Raw genomic sequence first — 17442 nt, 5'->3', positions numbered from 1 at the left:
GACTTGCCAGATCTCCATGGAAGATGCAGGAGAAAAACTCCGGGCCAGATAGAAATCAAACTGAATTAGAAGTATGGCTAAAGAGTCCATCGCAGGCGCACTTAGTCACCTCCAGTCTTCTCCTCCGTTTGGAACATTTCTTAGGCATTATTGAACAAATGTCAGGATATTCCTCATTTGCAAAACAACTTTCCAATTGTGCCACTGCTTGGTTGTGTATATCTGTATGTATTTAGATAGATGAAAACACACTCGTGCACACATCTACATTTATTAACTCTCACTGAATACAGCAGCAAAGGCAGTCCCTAAAGAAAGGATGTGCCATAAAACTTCTCCATAACATTGTTAATATAACCTTCATAACTAAATTAGATTGCAAGTGACATATAAATTCAATGACAGAAGATATTTTTATCTTTCACAAATTTCCAGACCGACTGTGGATAGCTTAATGTGATAACAAGGCAATCAGCTCTATAGCAATGCTCATGGTCTTCCTTTCACATTCATTGCTAGATTTCAAATGAGTAATGTTATCCTGGCGTAATGCTGATGAGAAAGAAGATCCAGCCTCCCTCTCCTTTGTCATTAAAGCAAGAAGAGTGTGTCCAGCTTGTGTGATGTACTTGGCACCAGCAATATTTTAATATTGTTAGCAGCAGGAAATAATTTCCTTGCCAGTAATGAGGTTCAGTGTCAGCTAAAGGTGGTGCCCCACAGGAAGACTTTAGACAAAATTGCTACATTCTAATATGAAAAAGGCTAGAAATATGCTATTTTTGTGAAAGGAGTGTGTTCAAGTATGGAGTGATCCTGGCTAATGAAGAAGGGACCTGCCAGTGCTATTTTTAGTTCCACCCGCTGGTTTCACTGCTATTCTTGTAGCTATGGCTGGAAGGGAGATTAGGATGGTGGTGTCTGTTCTCTTATATAAATGGAAGAAGAATGGAAATGTGAGTGTGTGTATAAAGATAAAAAGATAAAAAGAGCAAGAGCTTAAGAGAAAGTGAGCTTCCCTGTGTAGCTGCAGACATGACATTCATTGAACCTTTCCTTGGAAGGGTTTTTCTTCTGCAAGGCCAGGTTTCTTGTCTGATTTAAGGGCTAGCAGTGTGCCAGGTGCAGTCTGTATTGCAGGTGAAGATCAGAGTTTCTACTTGGAAGCTGTTATAGTTAAGAGAAACCATTAAATAATTTCCTTTATTGTTTTGGAGACATAATCCAGTACTTCAGCCTCACACTAATGCTCCTCTGAAAACAGTGAGGCTGAGAGGTATTCACCTTATAGATCATCACTTGGGAGAGGGAAAAGACATCAATGAATCACATCCAGAATAACAGGACACAGAAAATAAACATGGAGTCAGGCAGGGCTCCTTGCTGCTGTTGCTGCAAAGCAGCAGCACAGGCTTTCTTCATTAGCAGAAAAGAGGAGAAGAGTGTGTATACAAAGAGCACTTTACACAGCCAGAGAGATTATTTGCTATACCTTCTTTGCTTTCTATTTCAGCAGTGATTTTTTTTTTCCCATCCTCGCTGGGAGGAACAAGTTTTGGCTTTCAGAGTTTCATTGGGGAGATGAGGAATTTATTTCAGGCTCCATTTTATTTGATACTGCTTTGTCCCAATTTTATGAGTGAAATGTGGGTGTGCAAAAGAGTGACAAGACAGGGAGATAGGGGGTACATGGACTTCAGGAACTCCAAAATCAGAACCCAATAAAACTTGACTTTAAAACTTACAGAAAGAATAAATGAAACGATGAAAACTTGCCCAATAGGTTGATTGTTGGCTTTTTTTTTTGAGCAAGCCTCATGAGTTGTGGGGTGGTGGTGATTCAAATAAATATTTTGTAATGATCATTTAATTTCTTCTGTAAGGATGATCTTGTGCTTAAGACTAGAAACTAAGACTAGAAGTTGTAGGTTCAATTGCCTTCAAGGGTTTGAATACACTCTGGATTCTCTGGTGATACTAGTTACCCTCGTGATCTCAAAGGGACATCACTGAGAGCTACTTGCTGCTTCATCCTCTTGTAGCTGCCCCTAAATTGCTCAGCTGTGCACTTTGCAGTGACAGTAAGGGTTTTTTTTCCTCTTCAAACTAACCTAAAGGTTTGTTTTCACCACGCACAAGCCATGCAATGACCGTGTTCGCTAGACCAGAGCTCCTGGCCCACATGAACAGTTACTGCCTCTGTTGGCACCATGTTTGCCATTGACCAGAAATGTGGCTTGCCACATCATATCGAGGACAGCGCTCTGTACTTGCATTAGTAGTGTGATGTGGGATGTGTCTGCCCATTGCAGGGCTTGTGTGAGGAAACTTAAGGGCAAGTACATCTCCATAAATGATGTGCTTTTGCTGTGGAAGAAATGCCAGCCAGATGAGGAAGTGAACATGGAAAAAAAAAAAGTGAAAAAGTTCTTTATGCAGTAATATCTGTCATCCCATGATCTGTGTGTAGAAAGAAAAAAACATTTCAAAATTTTGCTTTTTTTTAAATCTCTACCTTCTTTAAATTGCATGGATGAGTCATGCTTTAGAATTAAAAGAACAAGCCTCATTTAAAACCTTACTGGAGTCACTCACACAAGCTCTAAAACTAGCTAGAGATTGGGCTGAAAGATGTGGCAGAACATCCAGGATGGAGGTTTGAATTCTGAGCCTTTCGTCGCGTTTGCCGCTGTTGCACAGTGAGAGCACAGCCAAATCATCTTCTACTGTACTTTCCAACCTTAGGTACCAACCTTGCCTTGATCTGGTGGGCAAACACATTCAGCAACATCTTTATCCATTTTTGGTTGCTTATTAACTATATCAATCCATCAATACCCCAACTTCAATCAGGCTGAAGGCTCTTTCACCTCTGTCTAATGCTGCTTGCCTTCACCCTGCTCTGCGTGCTCTTTTCACCTACAACCTCTCTTAAGATGCTTGTGGGGTGTCCCCAGCATGGCTGGCTGGCAGGAGGTTGCCCTGGAAATGTGTGCTGACAGCCTTCTGGCAAAGATTGGAAGGATGATCTTGTTTATCTTCAAGGGATTGCACCCAGCTACGCTGTCCTCCCAGGGTGCTAACATCTGCAAGAGCTGGGTGCAACCTTTTTGTGCAACACAGAGAGAGGTGGGGATGCAATGTGCTGCAGAGGGAATTCCCAGCTCAAAGGTGTACGGCTGAGAAGGTCCAGGATTGAAGTGGTCATCAAGATAGGGAGATATCATGGAGATACTAGGTGAAAGCAAATTACACGTGTGGATTTCAGCAGGGTGTCACCTTCTCACCATTTAGCACTGTCAGAAGCGAGGCAGTTCAGGGCAGGACCAAACACAGACTTTCACATGCCAGGAAAGCTGCATTGACAGCAACCACAAAGCTCCAGGCTGGCGTGGGAGCGGAGCCGGGGCAGAGGACTACATTTTGGGGATTGTGCCTTCCCTGGCTCAGTCTGAGGGGTCTCTCTTTCAGGCACCATATAGCAGGCATTATGTTTGCATATGATATCACTTCTGTAGAAGAAGCAGCCTATTCATGAGCAGTAGCATCTTCACATCAAATACAACTGCAGACATGGCTGACAAAACAACCACTTAATTGAAATAGAAATGACACTGGAAAATTCAAAGAGGGTGCAAAAAACTCCCAAGTAGTTATTACTCACTGGAAGCAAATCCTAGACATGTAAGGCATGGGATGCACGCAAAGTGATGGGAGAAACAGGATTTATGGGTAGACATACCTCTGCCCTCAAAACACATGTCGATTCTTCAGATGATCCCCCAAACTTTCCTGAAATTAAATACATAGTTTGGGACAATCCTTCTCCGATTCCTCCAGAGTACACAGCATGCTGCAAGGAACAAAACCCCACTCCTGACAGTCTGACACCCAAAAATTTAGAGGCTGCTGCCTGCCCCTCTGGTGGGATTCCTGCAAACACAGCCTGCCTCTGCGGTAGATTCATCGGGTGATTTTCCCAACGTTAACACCGCCGGGTGCGGTGTGTGACCATGCCGCAGCCGCTGTGCCCGCACAGCGATGCTGTCTCTGCCCAGTCTGTCGTTGCCCGGGCTCCTGCCTGTGCAGACCATTTCAGAGCTGGGTCTGAGAGGCTGCAGAGAGCGCCGGGAGGAAGCACAGCCGTAGCAAAGTATTTCTGTCCTCGGTTCTGCTTATCCCGAATGAGTTCTCGCAGCTCCCTTCTGTAATTTCTTCCCACTTCCGTAGCAGCTGTCTGAGCTTTCAGCTGTCCTGCCATGAGCAAAGGTGCCAGCACCCTTTAAATCACTACAGAAAAGTAAGGGTGCGTTCCCCATCCTGAAAGAAAGAAGAAAGGACAAAGTTTGGGGTTTGTTTTTTTTTTTTTTCCCTTGCAGAAGACAAGTGCTTGTCAGAGATAACGAGGAGGGGTCTGGTGGTTATTCGCAAATTAATTAGCCTCTGAAAGGAGAGGACTGCAAGCAATGCCAGATAAGCCTGTAGCAGCCACACCCCTGCAGCAAACAGTTAATATTCCCTTTCCTCTCCAGGGGAATGTCAGGGGTTAATTCAGTAGCTGTGCATTTAATAGCTCAATTTAAAGGGGAAAAAATGACACCCTTCTCCCCTGCCTTGCTGGTTGTGGATGGTTTGCTCTGTCTCGTTGATCACATGCTCCCCCAGCCCCTGGTGCTGCAGAAGCCCCAGCTGCTGCTGCTGATGAGCCGGTGCTGCTCAGGATCCGTCCCGGCCCCTGCCTGTCAATGCCTTGCAGTCCTGACCTCCTCTTTAAAGGAGGGAGCGTGCAGGATGAGCCCTTGAGCGTATGGGTGGAAATTTGGGAGGCACCCATTCTCTCACCACCGTTTCCAGCTCTAACCATGTCTATTTGTTGTTGTCTTTTTTTCAGGGACTATGGATCTTCAAAGAGAAAATCAGGTAAGATACCAGGCTTTCTATGTACTGCATGATTACAGAGAGGACCTCCCCCCTCCCCTTTTTAAACCTTCCCTTTCTCTTGTGTTGCATGAAATTGCATAGCAGTTTAACTTTTTATTGCTGAAGCCTGCTAGAGATGGGCATCGGTTTCTTTCCTTTGCACTGAAGAGAAGAAACCCACCTTATATAGTGTTTCAGATAAAATGACTGCTCTCCTCTGGCTGTATTTATATAGCTCCTTCTCCAGCCTGAGAGGATAACTGTATTAAATTTCTCTCTTTCATTTTTTTTCTTAAGTCAATCTTTACTTAAGCAAATAGTCAGAATGCAGCCTGAGAGTTGGGGTCCTTTTCCGGAGGGGAAGGGAATGCTTTTCTGTTCTGAATCTTTTTTCTTTTTTTTTTTTTTTTTTTTTTTTTTCTTCTCCTTTCCAAAAGGCTCTGGTGAGGCTTCTGATGCAAAAGCTTCTCAGTGTCTGTGGCTGGGTTTGGGCTGCCTCAACAGCTCTAGCTCAGTGTTTTGTTTTTAAGATCCTGGATTCAAATGTCCTATAAAACCCTGATTTGAAACTATATAAATCCAATTTTTCCCCTCCCCTTGTAGCTCTTAGTGATTTTTACAGATGTGTTTTCAACAGGGACTTGTAATTATGGGCCTCTGGGTTTGGCTGCTCTGAGCTGGATGTGTCAGGGCTTTCTCTTTTTTTTTCTTTCCTTTTTTTTCTTTTATTTTTTCCCCTAAGCAGCATTGAGCACCTGCAACTCTCATTGACTTTGTTTGGAATCTTGGGTCCTCCAAATTGCATTCAGGGCATCCAAAGAGAGGCCTTTCAAACCAACAGCAACTCCTGGAAAACTCTGGCCTGTGTGCAGGGGAGGGGAGGACTTTTTTTCTTCTTTTTAAGATGATGAAGAAACACTGCAATGGCTTAGTCTCTGGGAAGGAAAGGAAGATAAATGTAACATACTGGACTCCAATGAATGTCACTGCCTAGATTGATCTGTTGGTTAATTATGAGAGTTTTTAAGCTGCAGTCCTGTAATAAGTTAAGTGACGCACTAAAGCGAAGCTCTTGCTTGACCCTGATGCCCTCTGCATGAAATGGCTGTTGCCTTTGCAGGCTAATACTTTTGGTACCCTTTCCCTGACTTTCCCTGAGGTGGGTTGTGGTAACGAAGAGGCAAGTGTGGTACAAGGTGCTGGCTTGACACAATAAACTAGGGCATGCTTCATCTTCCTAATCTCCTACAAAGCTTCTGTCTGGGTTGTACTTCTAGGGCCTCCTAAATGTAGTATTAAAGTGAAATGTTTGTTCACAATGGCCTGTGAATTAAATTGGCAGCAGCACTTTCTCTAGAGGGGCTGACCATAATGATCGAAGTGACTCAGTAGAAGGCAGAGCTGAGTGTGGGGGCTCCTGGCTCAGTGCCACATCCTGAGCACTGGGGGCTTTTGGGCTGTGTAAAGACCTTTGAAAAACATCGCTGAAGTCTCTGGGGCAGCCTGATTTAGCACTGACCTAGAACACCATTAGAAAACCAGGAGAGCTTTGGGCTCAGTGCACTATTGACACGCACAGGAGTTGCAATACTTGTGCAAGAGATGTGAGGAATCGCTTTGGCAGCGTGAGGAAACTGCTGCTCCTCCGTTCCTGTGGCTCTGGGGGAAGTTGAAACTGATCTGCCATGACGTTGGGGGAAGAGGGATTAAGTTGGGTCAGTGTAGCCGGGATGCCATTTGTGGATGCTGCCCTGCTGGGCTCTTTGGCCTCCTGCCCTGAGCGTCCCAAGCGACGTGCTCATCCATCCCTGTGACGGAGCCAAGGGAGAGAGCCTGTCCCACTTCCACGTGCTGCCAGGTCCCCTTTTGGGACTGCTTCCTCTTCTCTGCTTCTTGGTGCTTGGCTGCTCACGCAGCTAGGGCTTGGAAACAGTGGGGTTTAGGGATGCTCTTTCTCCACTTACCCTGTATGAAGAGGAATGTGAAGCAGCTCTTTGACCAAAGTGAGCTGCATAAAGGGACTCTGTTCTCGGCCATCTTCTTGCCTGATTTTAGAGCGGCAGAGGAATGCTTCCTTCTGTTTAGAGCGGGATATTGTGGGAGTGTGCACACAACAAGCAAAGGAATATGCCAAGGGAGTTGGTAGTTACAGCCTCTAACAAAGACCAGCTTTGACACTCAAACAAATGATGGGGTAAATAAGCACAGATTTCCAGGGTGTGCTGTGAGAGCCTTTTAAGATAACAAATAGCTTTGAAACGTAGTTTCCTCTGTAGGTGCAGACACTACTCTGTTTTTAAATGAGAGACAAATAGGCACTCTTAAATGCAAGCACCTCCCAATAAATCAGACCTGTGAACACATCTTCTGTCCTGACCAAAGATGTGCGGTGAGGAGGCTTTTGGGTGTGAGCACGGCTGTCCCATGCTGTCCGGCAGGAATCCCACAGCTGCCGTGTCTCAGGCATGTGCAGGCGTGACATGAGCATGGCCGATCGCAGAAACATTTGGGGAATGCCTCTGACAGCCAATATCACCTCTACCCTGACCTCTGCCTTGCCAGAGTGTGTGTCTAGCTAGTCCTGTGCTTGCCCCTTAGAGCAGGGAGGAATTGGATAAGTTCAGAGTTTAATAGGAGTTATGGAAACATTTATTGCTGCAGCTGATACTGGTTGTAAACATTTGAGACCTTCTGAACCAAATGCAATAGTGTGGCTTGTCCTTAGCTAAACAGAGGGGAGTCTTGCACTGATGTGGGGCATCTCTGCATGCCAGCCCTGAGCCAGGCTTCCTCTTGTGTGAAGTGATATATAAACACTGAGCTCTTTGCTCGGATATGATCTAATTAGAAATGCTTTAACCTGCAGTCAGCTCAGAGACCTGGAGCTTCACTGAAGCAACTGAGGCTCTGCGTAGGCATGGATGTTTGCTGTGGCCTGAGCTGCCACATGTGCTGTTGCCTTGGATTTGTGGGGCTTTACTTGATGTGCTGCAGAGCTGCTTCAGAAAGCTGCCTTCATATTTCCAGGCAATTGAATTGTTGCTCTATGACCATCTGTCAGTGCTGAAGAGATTTCAGTATAACTGTAAAGAGTGGTTACCGAGGGCATATTCTGTACGCTCGCAAGAAATGGTCTCATATAGGTCTCTCCAAAGACCCTCTGTAGCAAAAAGGGAAGGAATTACTTTTCAGACTCCAATTTGTCAATCACATTAACCAAGTGAACAGCAACTCATTTGTCACTCAAAATAGGCATTACCTCTATGCAAGCATTCATTGTGTGGTTTTCTGTCCTCAAATCAAAATAAGGGCAGAATTGCTGCAAGTCTAGTAATGGATATTTGCATGGTACATTACAAACCACAAATTAGGTTAATCCACTCTGCAAACCCTACCAGCTACCATCTGTGTGTGGTGAACTAATTAACCCTTGAGACATCTGCTAATCCTGATGTGGCTTGTAAAACCAGTTGGAGTATGTTTCTCCCCAAAGATGTGTCCCCCACACATGCCCCACACCCCCTCCTTACTGGACAGAGCAAGTTTCAGACTTCTGGAGTAAAATGATCTTGCCCTCTTCCCTTGCTGAGAATCTTTCTTGGTTGGTTTCATGCCAAAGTTGTTGTCAGATCCCCAGTCATGAAGCTGAAGCAAGCATCTGGGACCTGGTGTTTGGTGGCAATAGGGAGTTGATGTGGGCTCCACAGCTTTTCCACACTGAGTCTCGGTGCTCCTCAATTACTGAGAGGGTTCCCCTTGCTAACGGTGGGGTCAGACCTGGCAGAAGAGATACTGCTTCACCTTTGCTTTCAAAGCTAAGGCATGGATCTCTGCCACCTGTTTTGTAGGCAGCCAAGCCCTTGTGCTTACTGCTTTCGGTGCTAGCAGGAGCACTGCTGGCCACCCCCTTCTGAAATCATAACAAAAAAACCCACTACTTGCTCGCCCCCACTGCTCTGACTCCCCTGCTTGCTGCTGGGGGCACAGCTGGCTTCAAGCTGCTGCTCAGCGGCCTTCTCTGGCACATCATTGCTATGCAGTAGGATGCTCCTCCAAGTGAGGGGGAATAAACTTAAAAAAAAAAAAAAAAAGTTTATGGCTCCATTGGTACTGCAGTGTCTCCTTTCTCTAGCTGATCAGATCCTGCCTGCATCAAGTTGGCTGCACTTTGGCTGAGTCTGCCAGCTGAAGTCTATTGAAATAGCCCCTGTAATTGAGCACTTAGAATATTAACTTAACAGTTTGGTCTAAGCCAGTGTTGCCTCAGTGAGGATGCTGATGAGTCTTGGCTTCCTCAGCAGAGAGAACTATCCTTCAGCTTGGTTCCCACGTCCAGTTTTTGGACTAGCAGAATATGGCAGCATCCAGGCAACAATCTCTGCTTCCTTTCCCTCCTGTAATCTAAAACTAATAGGGATGTATCTGCTGGCAAGTAAATCAAAACTTCAGAGTCCATTGGAAGCTACTTCTCAAACTTTTTATAGAAACATCTGTAATGCTTTCTTTTCTCTCAATGGGGAAATTAAGTAGAGTTGAGAGAATTGCAACAACGATGGAAGTGGGGCCTCCAAGTGAAAAACAAGCAGATCATTGTAACAACACCGGGGGCCCTCATGGCTGATCACTTTGTGGGATTGCTGCCTTGGGCTTATGGGTGGAGCTGACAGCAACAGTTGTTTCTTTAGCCCAATTCTTCATTACTAGGGAAGCCCTCTTCCTTGCTCTCACATGATAAGGATGCGTTCTCTGTCAGCTTCAGGGAGATGCCTTAATCACTGTTTCTTTGAGTTATCGGAGATAGTTTTTCTGTTTCCTTTGTAATTACAAAGGGAAATGGCTTAACTTTTGGCTTTTTCTGTCTTTACAGCTGAGCTATGCTCATCAGTTCAGAGCTTAACCTTTCTGGTCCTGTCACACTGCACATGCCTAGCCTGCACTTACAGCTCCATGGCATGTCTCACATTTTTTTCTTTTTTTATTTTTATAAATGAGCTTTATTTTCTTAACTTCAGTTTGAACTGCCTCCTTTGAGGCGATACGGTGAAAATGAATGGTGTGTGCTAGCCCTTCTGTGCTTAATCATTCAACGGAGTCACAAATGTGTGAGCCATTAACTGGACCAGCAAGGCTGCGTGGCTGGAGCTGTCTCTACCTGTTGCAGGGCTGAGATGCCGACCCTAGGGACAAAGCTTTGTTGGCGCAACTGAGCGTGGAGCTCTGCCAGCTTCGTAGCTCTGCAGCAGGCATTTAGCTACGTGTAGGTACAGGGAGAGGAGGGAACATACAGCCTCCAGCCCTGGCAGATATTTTGTGATATTTGTAGGAGATGGCTGCAGTGGAGGCAGAAGGAAGAACCTCTCCAAAGAGGCACGGTGCTGCCTTTCCTTTGCCTTAAGGTTGTTGCAGTATTGATGGGATGTCATCTGGAGTGGTGGATGGCCTTTTAATATTAGAGCTGTGAATGCAACTGCAGGTGTGCTATGGGCATGCCTTAACTTACTCAGTTGACTGTTAAATCTGTCTCCATTTTCCCCTCTGAGCCAGAGGAAGCCTGAACCTTTTAAATGAGTTCTCAAAAGGACCAAATCTAAGAGTGTGTTACTAAAGATGTTGGAAAAAAAACAATTAACTAACATGGTAAATCCCAGCATGAGGCAACGCATCTTCTGTCAGGGTGGTGACTGCAGCAGATGTCTTGGGGCTACCTGTGTTGAGTGCGTGAGTAATGAAGCAGGCAGTTGGTTATTGCTTAATGAATCTGAGCCCTGGTGATAGCAGCAAAGCTAGGCTGTTTTTAAATTTAAATGTTAGTTTGAGTCATTCTGCTCTCCTGGTGTTTGTCTCGGGAGTCTGTCTCCCTATACTCCATCTGAAAGGAAAGCTTCAGCTGGGAAGGTTAATCTTTTTCTTTTAAGGTGGTGAATGGGGATCTAAATGTGTCCAAGCTCATGGCAAGGTCCCAGGAACATCTTAAACCACGTAGCCTGGGCTTGGTGTCTTAATCCTTGTAAGAAATCTGTGGTACAACATGATCCCTGCAGACTGAGACATGTGCTCTTGTTTGTGTCCTGATGAATCACACGTGCGTGCTGTGTTCCTTGCATTGTTTTCTGCAATTAGTGCAGAAACAGCGATGGTGGACTGGCTCCTTGGTGCCATTTGGCCTGTTGATGAGGATGGCTGGACAAGGCAGTTTGCCAGCTGCTATTTTGTAACTTCACAAGCATGTACTGACAGGATAGCTCTTGATCAGAGATCAGGATCTGTTCCTCCATCATACGATTAACCTTCTTGGCTGTATGTACTAATTACTGCATGGAATTTAAAAACAGCAGATTCTGGCAGAACATTTTGGTTCTCACATAGCTTTTTTCTTTTTTTAACAGGAGGATAAAGGATTTAGTAGTAAAAGAAGGATAGAGTAGGCAGAAGCATAGCAACTGAGGACCAAACAAACCTGAGCATATAATTACTGGGGATGTACATCTTGGGCCTGGTTCTGGAAGGAGTCAGTAGTTAATCATCTCAATGTGCATCCTCAGTTCAGTCCTTGATGACTGAGCTTCCTCTTCTCATGATGGAGAACTATTCTTCCTCAACTAGTGAATTAGCAAAACTCTAACTTCTGTTCAGTTTATTGGCTTTTGCCTGATGCAGTAATTCCCAAAACAGTTCATTTTCTTTCGTGATTTTTTTTTTAACAAGCCTGTAAGTGTCTTTTTTTTTTTTTTTAAATAAGTTCTTCATATAATTGAAGGAACATCTACGCTGTGTTTTTTCCAAAGCAGGGCTATTGCTCTGTGCTTAGGTGCGTTGGCACAGAGTGGTATTTGAGGAAGAGCTTCAGCTAAGTCAGGCAGACTTAATCTCCTTGCAGCATCTGTGTGTGTGTGACCCAATTCTGCATCTTCAGTCAAGATGTGAATCTGTCCACTCCAATCCCACACTCCAAATCCAGCCTGTGGTATTCTGGCAGGAGAAAACTGATCTCGCACTTCTCCTTGTACACCATATTTTTAAAGTCACTGTTTAAACTGAAATGCTTTGGACTTCTGCCTGAGGCTACTGAAGAGAAGAGCAGATAGGAGACTTTATTCTGCACTGCTTCAGCTTTCTGCTGACAAGACATGTGGCCCGTTAGATGTATAGGATCACTGTTGTCTTCTGGGTGGCCCATATGCTGGGGTGGGAGGAAGATGGGATAAGAGGAAGAGTTGTTTGTGTGTTGTGTGGGTTTTTGTTTTGATCATTGGCTTTTAAACTGAAGTGTGGGGACAGGGTACAGGATTAGGGAAAGGAATGTGTTTGTGCTCTTCACTGTTCCCAGTTCAGTGTCAATGCTGCGTGGAGCCCCGTGTCGGGGAGAGAGGGCAGGGAGGCTGGGCGGGCAGGGAAGGACTGCAAGTATGAGGTGTGGCTCGAGCACAGCCATGGCAGAACTGCGTGCACCCTTGCGAATGCTTTGGAGAGCCTTCAGCTGAGTGCTGAGAAAGCACTGGGTACCTTAGAGGACGTAATGGCATTTCTTGTGGTTTTAAGGAGTTCTCTATTCTCCATCTGTTCCTGTTCTGCCTTACTCCTCTGTCTGTCGGTGGCAGATGGTATTAATGCTGCCTGCGTGGGTTTTTCCTCTCTTGCACAGAGAACTGTGTGGTATCGGATTTTGATTTTGGCATGTTAGATAAGGCAGGTGAGAAATGCACTTGGGACCTGGAGTGGAGGGTGATGATCCTCAGCTGTTGCAGGAATCCGTACACAGCACAGACGGGTCTGGCTGGCTGAGAGGAGCAGACCTCTTACCTGAGTGTTTTAGATAACTTAGTCTCAGGCTGGTGAGCACTTGAAACTTGAATCTCTCTTGTGAGAAGGAAACCTGGATGGCAGAGTGTGTCCTTAGGCTGTTGAGAGCACTCACCCCTAAAATAGCACTCCCTGAGTGCCTTCAGCTTTGTGCATGGTTTTATGCCTGTCACATTCTGGCTGGCCTGTGTCCGGGCTGTGTGACAGGCAGCGTCCTCACCAGTCTGCTCTGGATGGAGTGGCTCATCTCACCAGAGATGGCTGGAAGCATTACTTATAAGGTGCTCAGCAGGAGTTATAACATATGCATCAGCTGGCCATCTCAGTCTGCTGCCAGCTAAAACAGGCTGCCTGAACATGCTGATGTTGCAGTACGTTTTCTGTGCTTGGCAGTGTGACTTCTTTGCAGTTGGGATTTGAGTCTTGCTTTTTTTTTCTTGAGCTATGCATGAACCCCAGTGTGGGTGTGTACATACCTGTGACTTTCCAAGTGCAATGGCTGGCGCTTCTCTGCCCTCCTCCTCAGCAGTGTTGGAGGCTGTTCTTTTCCTTGGAGGGGTGATACTCTTGGTTTGTACAGCTGTAGATGTGGATTAGCGTTCGGGTATTCTAGGCACTTCCCAGCAAAACTAAGAACTGCTACACAACTGTATGTGCAGGGGCTGTACCACAGTGATCATGTGGGAAGCAGTCCTTGCTTGCCATGTGGAAAGAGTTAATAGGAGCTATGGCTGCCAGAACAAAAACTAAACAATCCTGGATACTTCTGCGTTTATGAATGGGATTAGGATGGGCTTTTGCAGAAGTCAATAGAGTAGAAAATTGGGACTAAGTTTTCTTTACGTTTGTACTTTTAGAAAGGATGAAGGACTGTATGAGGCTGTGGAAATGCAGCTGGTGAGCATGTCACTGTGCAGTTTGTCGAGCACACGATCCTCTCGCCCTGGTGCTCCATTCTGACTTGGGAAAGGGCTCTCTGGTTGTGGATTTCTCCCCTGCAGGAGTGAGTTATCCAGATGATGAATTTCTGAGGCATGCTCAAGTCACGTGAAAGCCAGATGTGAACATTTTCCAAGCAGTGTGTGTGGGTCTAGCGTACGCCAGGCAGCTCTGCTTACGTGGCAAGTGGAAGTGGTCTGAGATTGGTCTGCAGCGTGGTGCCGGTGAGGCGAGGAGCCCTGGCCGCTCCCGGAGCGGCCACTTCTGCTGGGGAGAAGAAGGTGCTGGCTGGGCTCGTCACTGTGGCTCAGCACATCTGCCCCCAACCCCTGCACAAATGCAGTGCCTCTTCCCGAGTACAAGCCCTGCACAGGCTGTTCGTGATGCAGCTGAACGTGGTGAATAGGACTAAAATTAAAGGCCTTATTTAATGCCTTCTGCCAATCCTCTTACTCATGCACTTTAGCTGGATTTGCATGTTTGATAACCCACTAGTCAAATATTTTTTTCAGGATGTACCCTTTAAGATACTGGCTCTTGAACAGATGGCATGGGGACTGGAGGAGATGTTCTGCTTCAAGTACGTAGAAGAGGAGATATGTCTGCAGGGATGAGAGGTTTACTTTAAAACGCAGTCTCCCAGTGGGAAAAAAAAATCAGATATATCTCTGTATTCCTTCAAAGATTATCTTAAAATACTTGCTTTAAAAATGAGGCATGAACATCCCACAGACATAAGAGCAAGGAAAACTTATTTAAACTGCTCTGGTGGGGGACAGGGGGTGGCTACTGCTTGCCCAGCAATCACAGTAGCAAATAAATCTGTCATTGTGTGTCACGGTTTAACCCCAGCCAGCAACTAAGCACCACACAGCCGCTTGCTCACTCCCCCCTTGGTGGGATGGGGGAGAGAATCAGAAGGGTAAAAGGGAGAAAACTCGTGGGTTGAAATAAGAACAGTTTAATAATTGAAGTAAAATAAAATAGAACAGTTAAATAGGTAAAGCAAAAGCTGTGCACGCAAGCAAAGCAAAACAAGGAATTCATTTGCTCCTTCCCATTGGCAGGCAGGTGTTCAGCCATCCCCAGGAAAGCAGGGCTCCATCACGCGTAACGGTTACTTGGGAAGACAAACGCTGTCACTCCAAACATCCCCCCGTGCCTTCTTTTTTTGCCCCCAGCTTTATAAACTGAGCATGACGTCGTATGGTATGGAATAGCCCTTTGGCCAGTCTGGGTTAGCCCCTCTGGCTGTGCTCCCTCCCAGCTCCTCTGTGCACCCAGCAGAGCATGGGAAGCTAAACCCAAAACACAGCACTATAGCAGCTACTAAGAAGAAAATTAACTCTATCCCAGCTGAAACCAGGACGTTGTGGTACCTAGGAAGTGTGATGGCTGATCAGGCCCACCCTGGGTCAGGCACCAAGCACAAATGTTGCTTTTGTTTAGGTCCCTCTGGAGCCTGGAGGGAGAAACATCAATGGTACAGTTCAGCAGGGTGCATTGAGCAGTAGTACTTGAAATAGATCAAAACCCTTGCAACCTTTCTGTGCCATCCTCCCATTTCTCTGTCTGTCTGTTGTTCTTGGCCTAATTGAATGAGTTAATTGTGTAAGCCAGGAACATGTGAAAATGGTTCCAATTCAGATTAAGGCTAATCTGCATTTTTCCTCTTTCCGAACTGTTTTACAGCCATATTGTAGAGCTACATGTAGACTCTGTATCAGAGTAATTCTCTGATAAAAGTACTTCCATTGCTGGGGGAGGCTAGCAACACCAAGTATTTCTCTCTCCCTCCCCTAGTCTAGTACTATTGCATCTTATTGCCTTCCCATTTAGCAAAAGTGTCGAGCCCCAACTGAAGGGGAAGGGGCTGGAGGAGAGAAACCTGGAGATAGGCTGACAAAGGATGGTTAATGGGTCTGGGGGATGAAGGGTCTGGAAATGGCTCACAAGGGTATGGGGGAACACTGAGCATGGTGCTCTGTCTGCAGATGGGAGCAGAAACAAGCCATACAGTTTTGGGGTTCTTCATTGAGCTTCCTGCTTTTGGTTGTATGGATGGGCAGCCTCACCTTGTCAGGAGGAGGAGGTTGTTCCTCAACTTGTCTGAAGAGGGCAGAAAGGAAGTGATGAGGGGAGAAGTGGAGGCAAAAATCACAACTAGAAGCTCTGGAGGAGCCAGAGGAGGGATTGAGTAGGCTGAGCCTGGCCCTCTGGGGTTCCTTACCTGCTCTGGGCAGTAAGGTGTCCCACCTGAGCGCCCAGGACAACAACGTGGCACTTCATTTGTACCAACTCCTTGGCAGGCTTGACCTCCAAAATCTCAGTTGAAATAAAGGCTTAATTTGTTTTCTGTTCTGCCGTATGTGACTAATATTACAGTGAAGAAGGCTCTAGGCCACTTCTAAGAAATGGACACTTCTAAGGAACAGCCTGGTCCGCCCACTTCTTGCTAATTTATACCACTGTTGGGATGAGAACACCCCCATTTTTCTCTTAATGCATTTTATTTGAGCAGTAATGAGTAGAAGAAGCATTTACTTCCCCCAGCTCCAGTCTGAGGAATCACTGCCAGTTACTGGACCACCAGTGAAGTCCTCTGAAGTGGAGTGGAGCACTGATCGCTGACTTCCCAGGAAGCCAGTATAGTTCTGGTAGTGCTTAGTATCCTTTCACCGTTCCAGTTAAGACAAGAAGGGTGTATGTCTGGGAAATGAATCTGCAACATGCTCAGCTGCACTCACCACTGTGGTCCTTGAATAACTGAGCCAGTAGTACTTCCTCATGGAGAGGACTAACGACCTACAGAATTGCACTGTCGGAAAGGGGCAGTCTCAGATGTCAGCATCTCTTCAGCATGGCCACTTGTTCTTATAACAATTTTCTTAGTATTTTAAGATGCATCTTAACAGCTGCAGGGAGATTTCAGTATTCCCAGTTGATGTTTAAGACAGGACTTCATGAGAACAAGAATATTATTAATTAAATGGACCTAGAACTGTTATCTCCTATGGAAGGCAACTTCCATAGAACAGGTCGTGCCTGTATAATGAAACTCTTTTTACCCTCCAAAGCAAGGTAGCCACCTCCAGGTCACTTGTTGGGACTTGTCTTTGGCCCATGCTAACTTCTCAAAAATCATTTGGGGCAGGGGCTATATGGCCAGAACTACAACCATGCTGAGACTCCTGACCAGTATGATTCAATTCCCTGGAATTACTGCAGGAATATTGTTTGGAAATATCTAGCTTAACAGGCTAGACAGCTATACAGACACTAGTTTAAAAAAAAAAGTTTGTTATAAAGGTCCCTGATAGCCCCAGCGATACACGACCTGTGAATCTTTAGGAGGGTGTTCATTATAGCCTTTACAGCAGTATTAAATAATGGATGCTGGACTCAACGTTGAACTGAACATTTTAAGCGATCTTACTGACAAAAAGAAACCTGCATCAGTAGCTATTGCTAAAATGCCTGTGGAGGAGGAGTTTCTCTGCACCTGCTGGACCAGGGACGCACCTGGATGTGCAGTACTGTTGTGAACCGTGAACGTGGCATCTCCTGGGTTTTGGTAGCATTGAGCTCGCCTATTTGACTCTAGACTGACTCTAGCTTTTGTAGGTTTTCCGTGAAGCTTGCTCTGCTCTAACTGCACACAAGTCTGCTGCTAAAATGAGATAAGTGGAGCTGTACTGCAAGTGTAAATTGTTGGTCCCCAGCAGTCTGGTGCCTGTTCTCTTGCCAGTGGTGGGGGGAGCAGCAAACAAACCAGTCTCACTG

At 45.7% G+C, this 17442-nt stretch overlaps 1 protein-coding gene across 5 annotated transcripts in view; it reads left to right on the top strand.

Moving 5' to 3' along the window:
* The window catches only part of SH3PXD2A (SH3 and PX domains 2A), a 273771-nt gene that overhangs the window by 170473 nt on the left and 85856 nt on the right, over positions 1 to 17442 (top strand). For 4 of the 5 annotated variants that reach the window (XM_087765178.1, XM_087765179.1, XM_087765176.1 and 1 more), the window contains one exon: positions 4892 to 4920. The exons of the other annotated variant lie outside the window; for it this stretch is intronic. In XM_087765178.1, coding sequence (XP_087621304.1) covers positions 4892 to 4920 — 29 coding nt within the window. The remainder of the gene's footprint in view (positions 1 to 4891; positions 4921 to 17442) is intronic. 5 annotated transcript variants of the gene reach the window in all.

This window comes from Nipponia nippon, unplaced genomic scaffold (assembly GCF_047370975.1).
Source record: "Nipponia nippon isolate SJK-2023a ecotype South Korea unplaced genomic scaffold, ASM4737097v1 scaffold_3, whole genome shotgun sequence".
NCBI lineage: Eukaryota > Metazoa > Chordata > Aves > Pelecaniformes > Threskiornithidae > Nipponia > Nipponia nippon.
The sequence above is the reverse complement of the archived record's forward strand: the minus strand, read 5'-3'. Positions and strand labels throughout refer to the sequence as shown.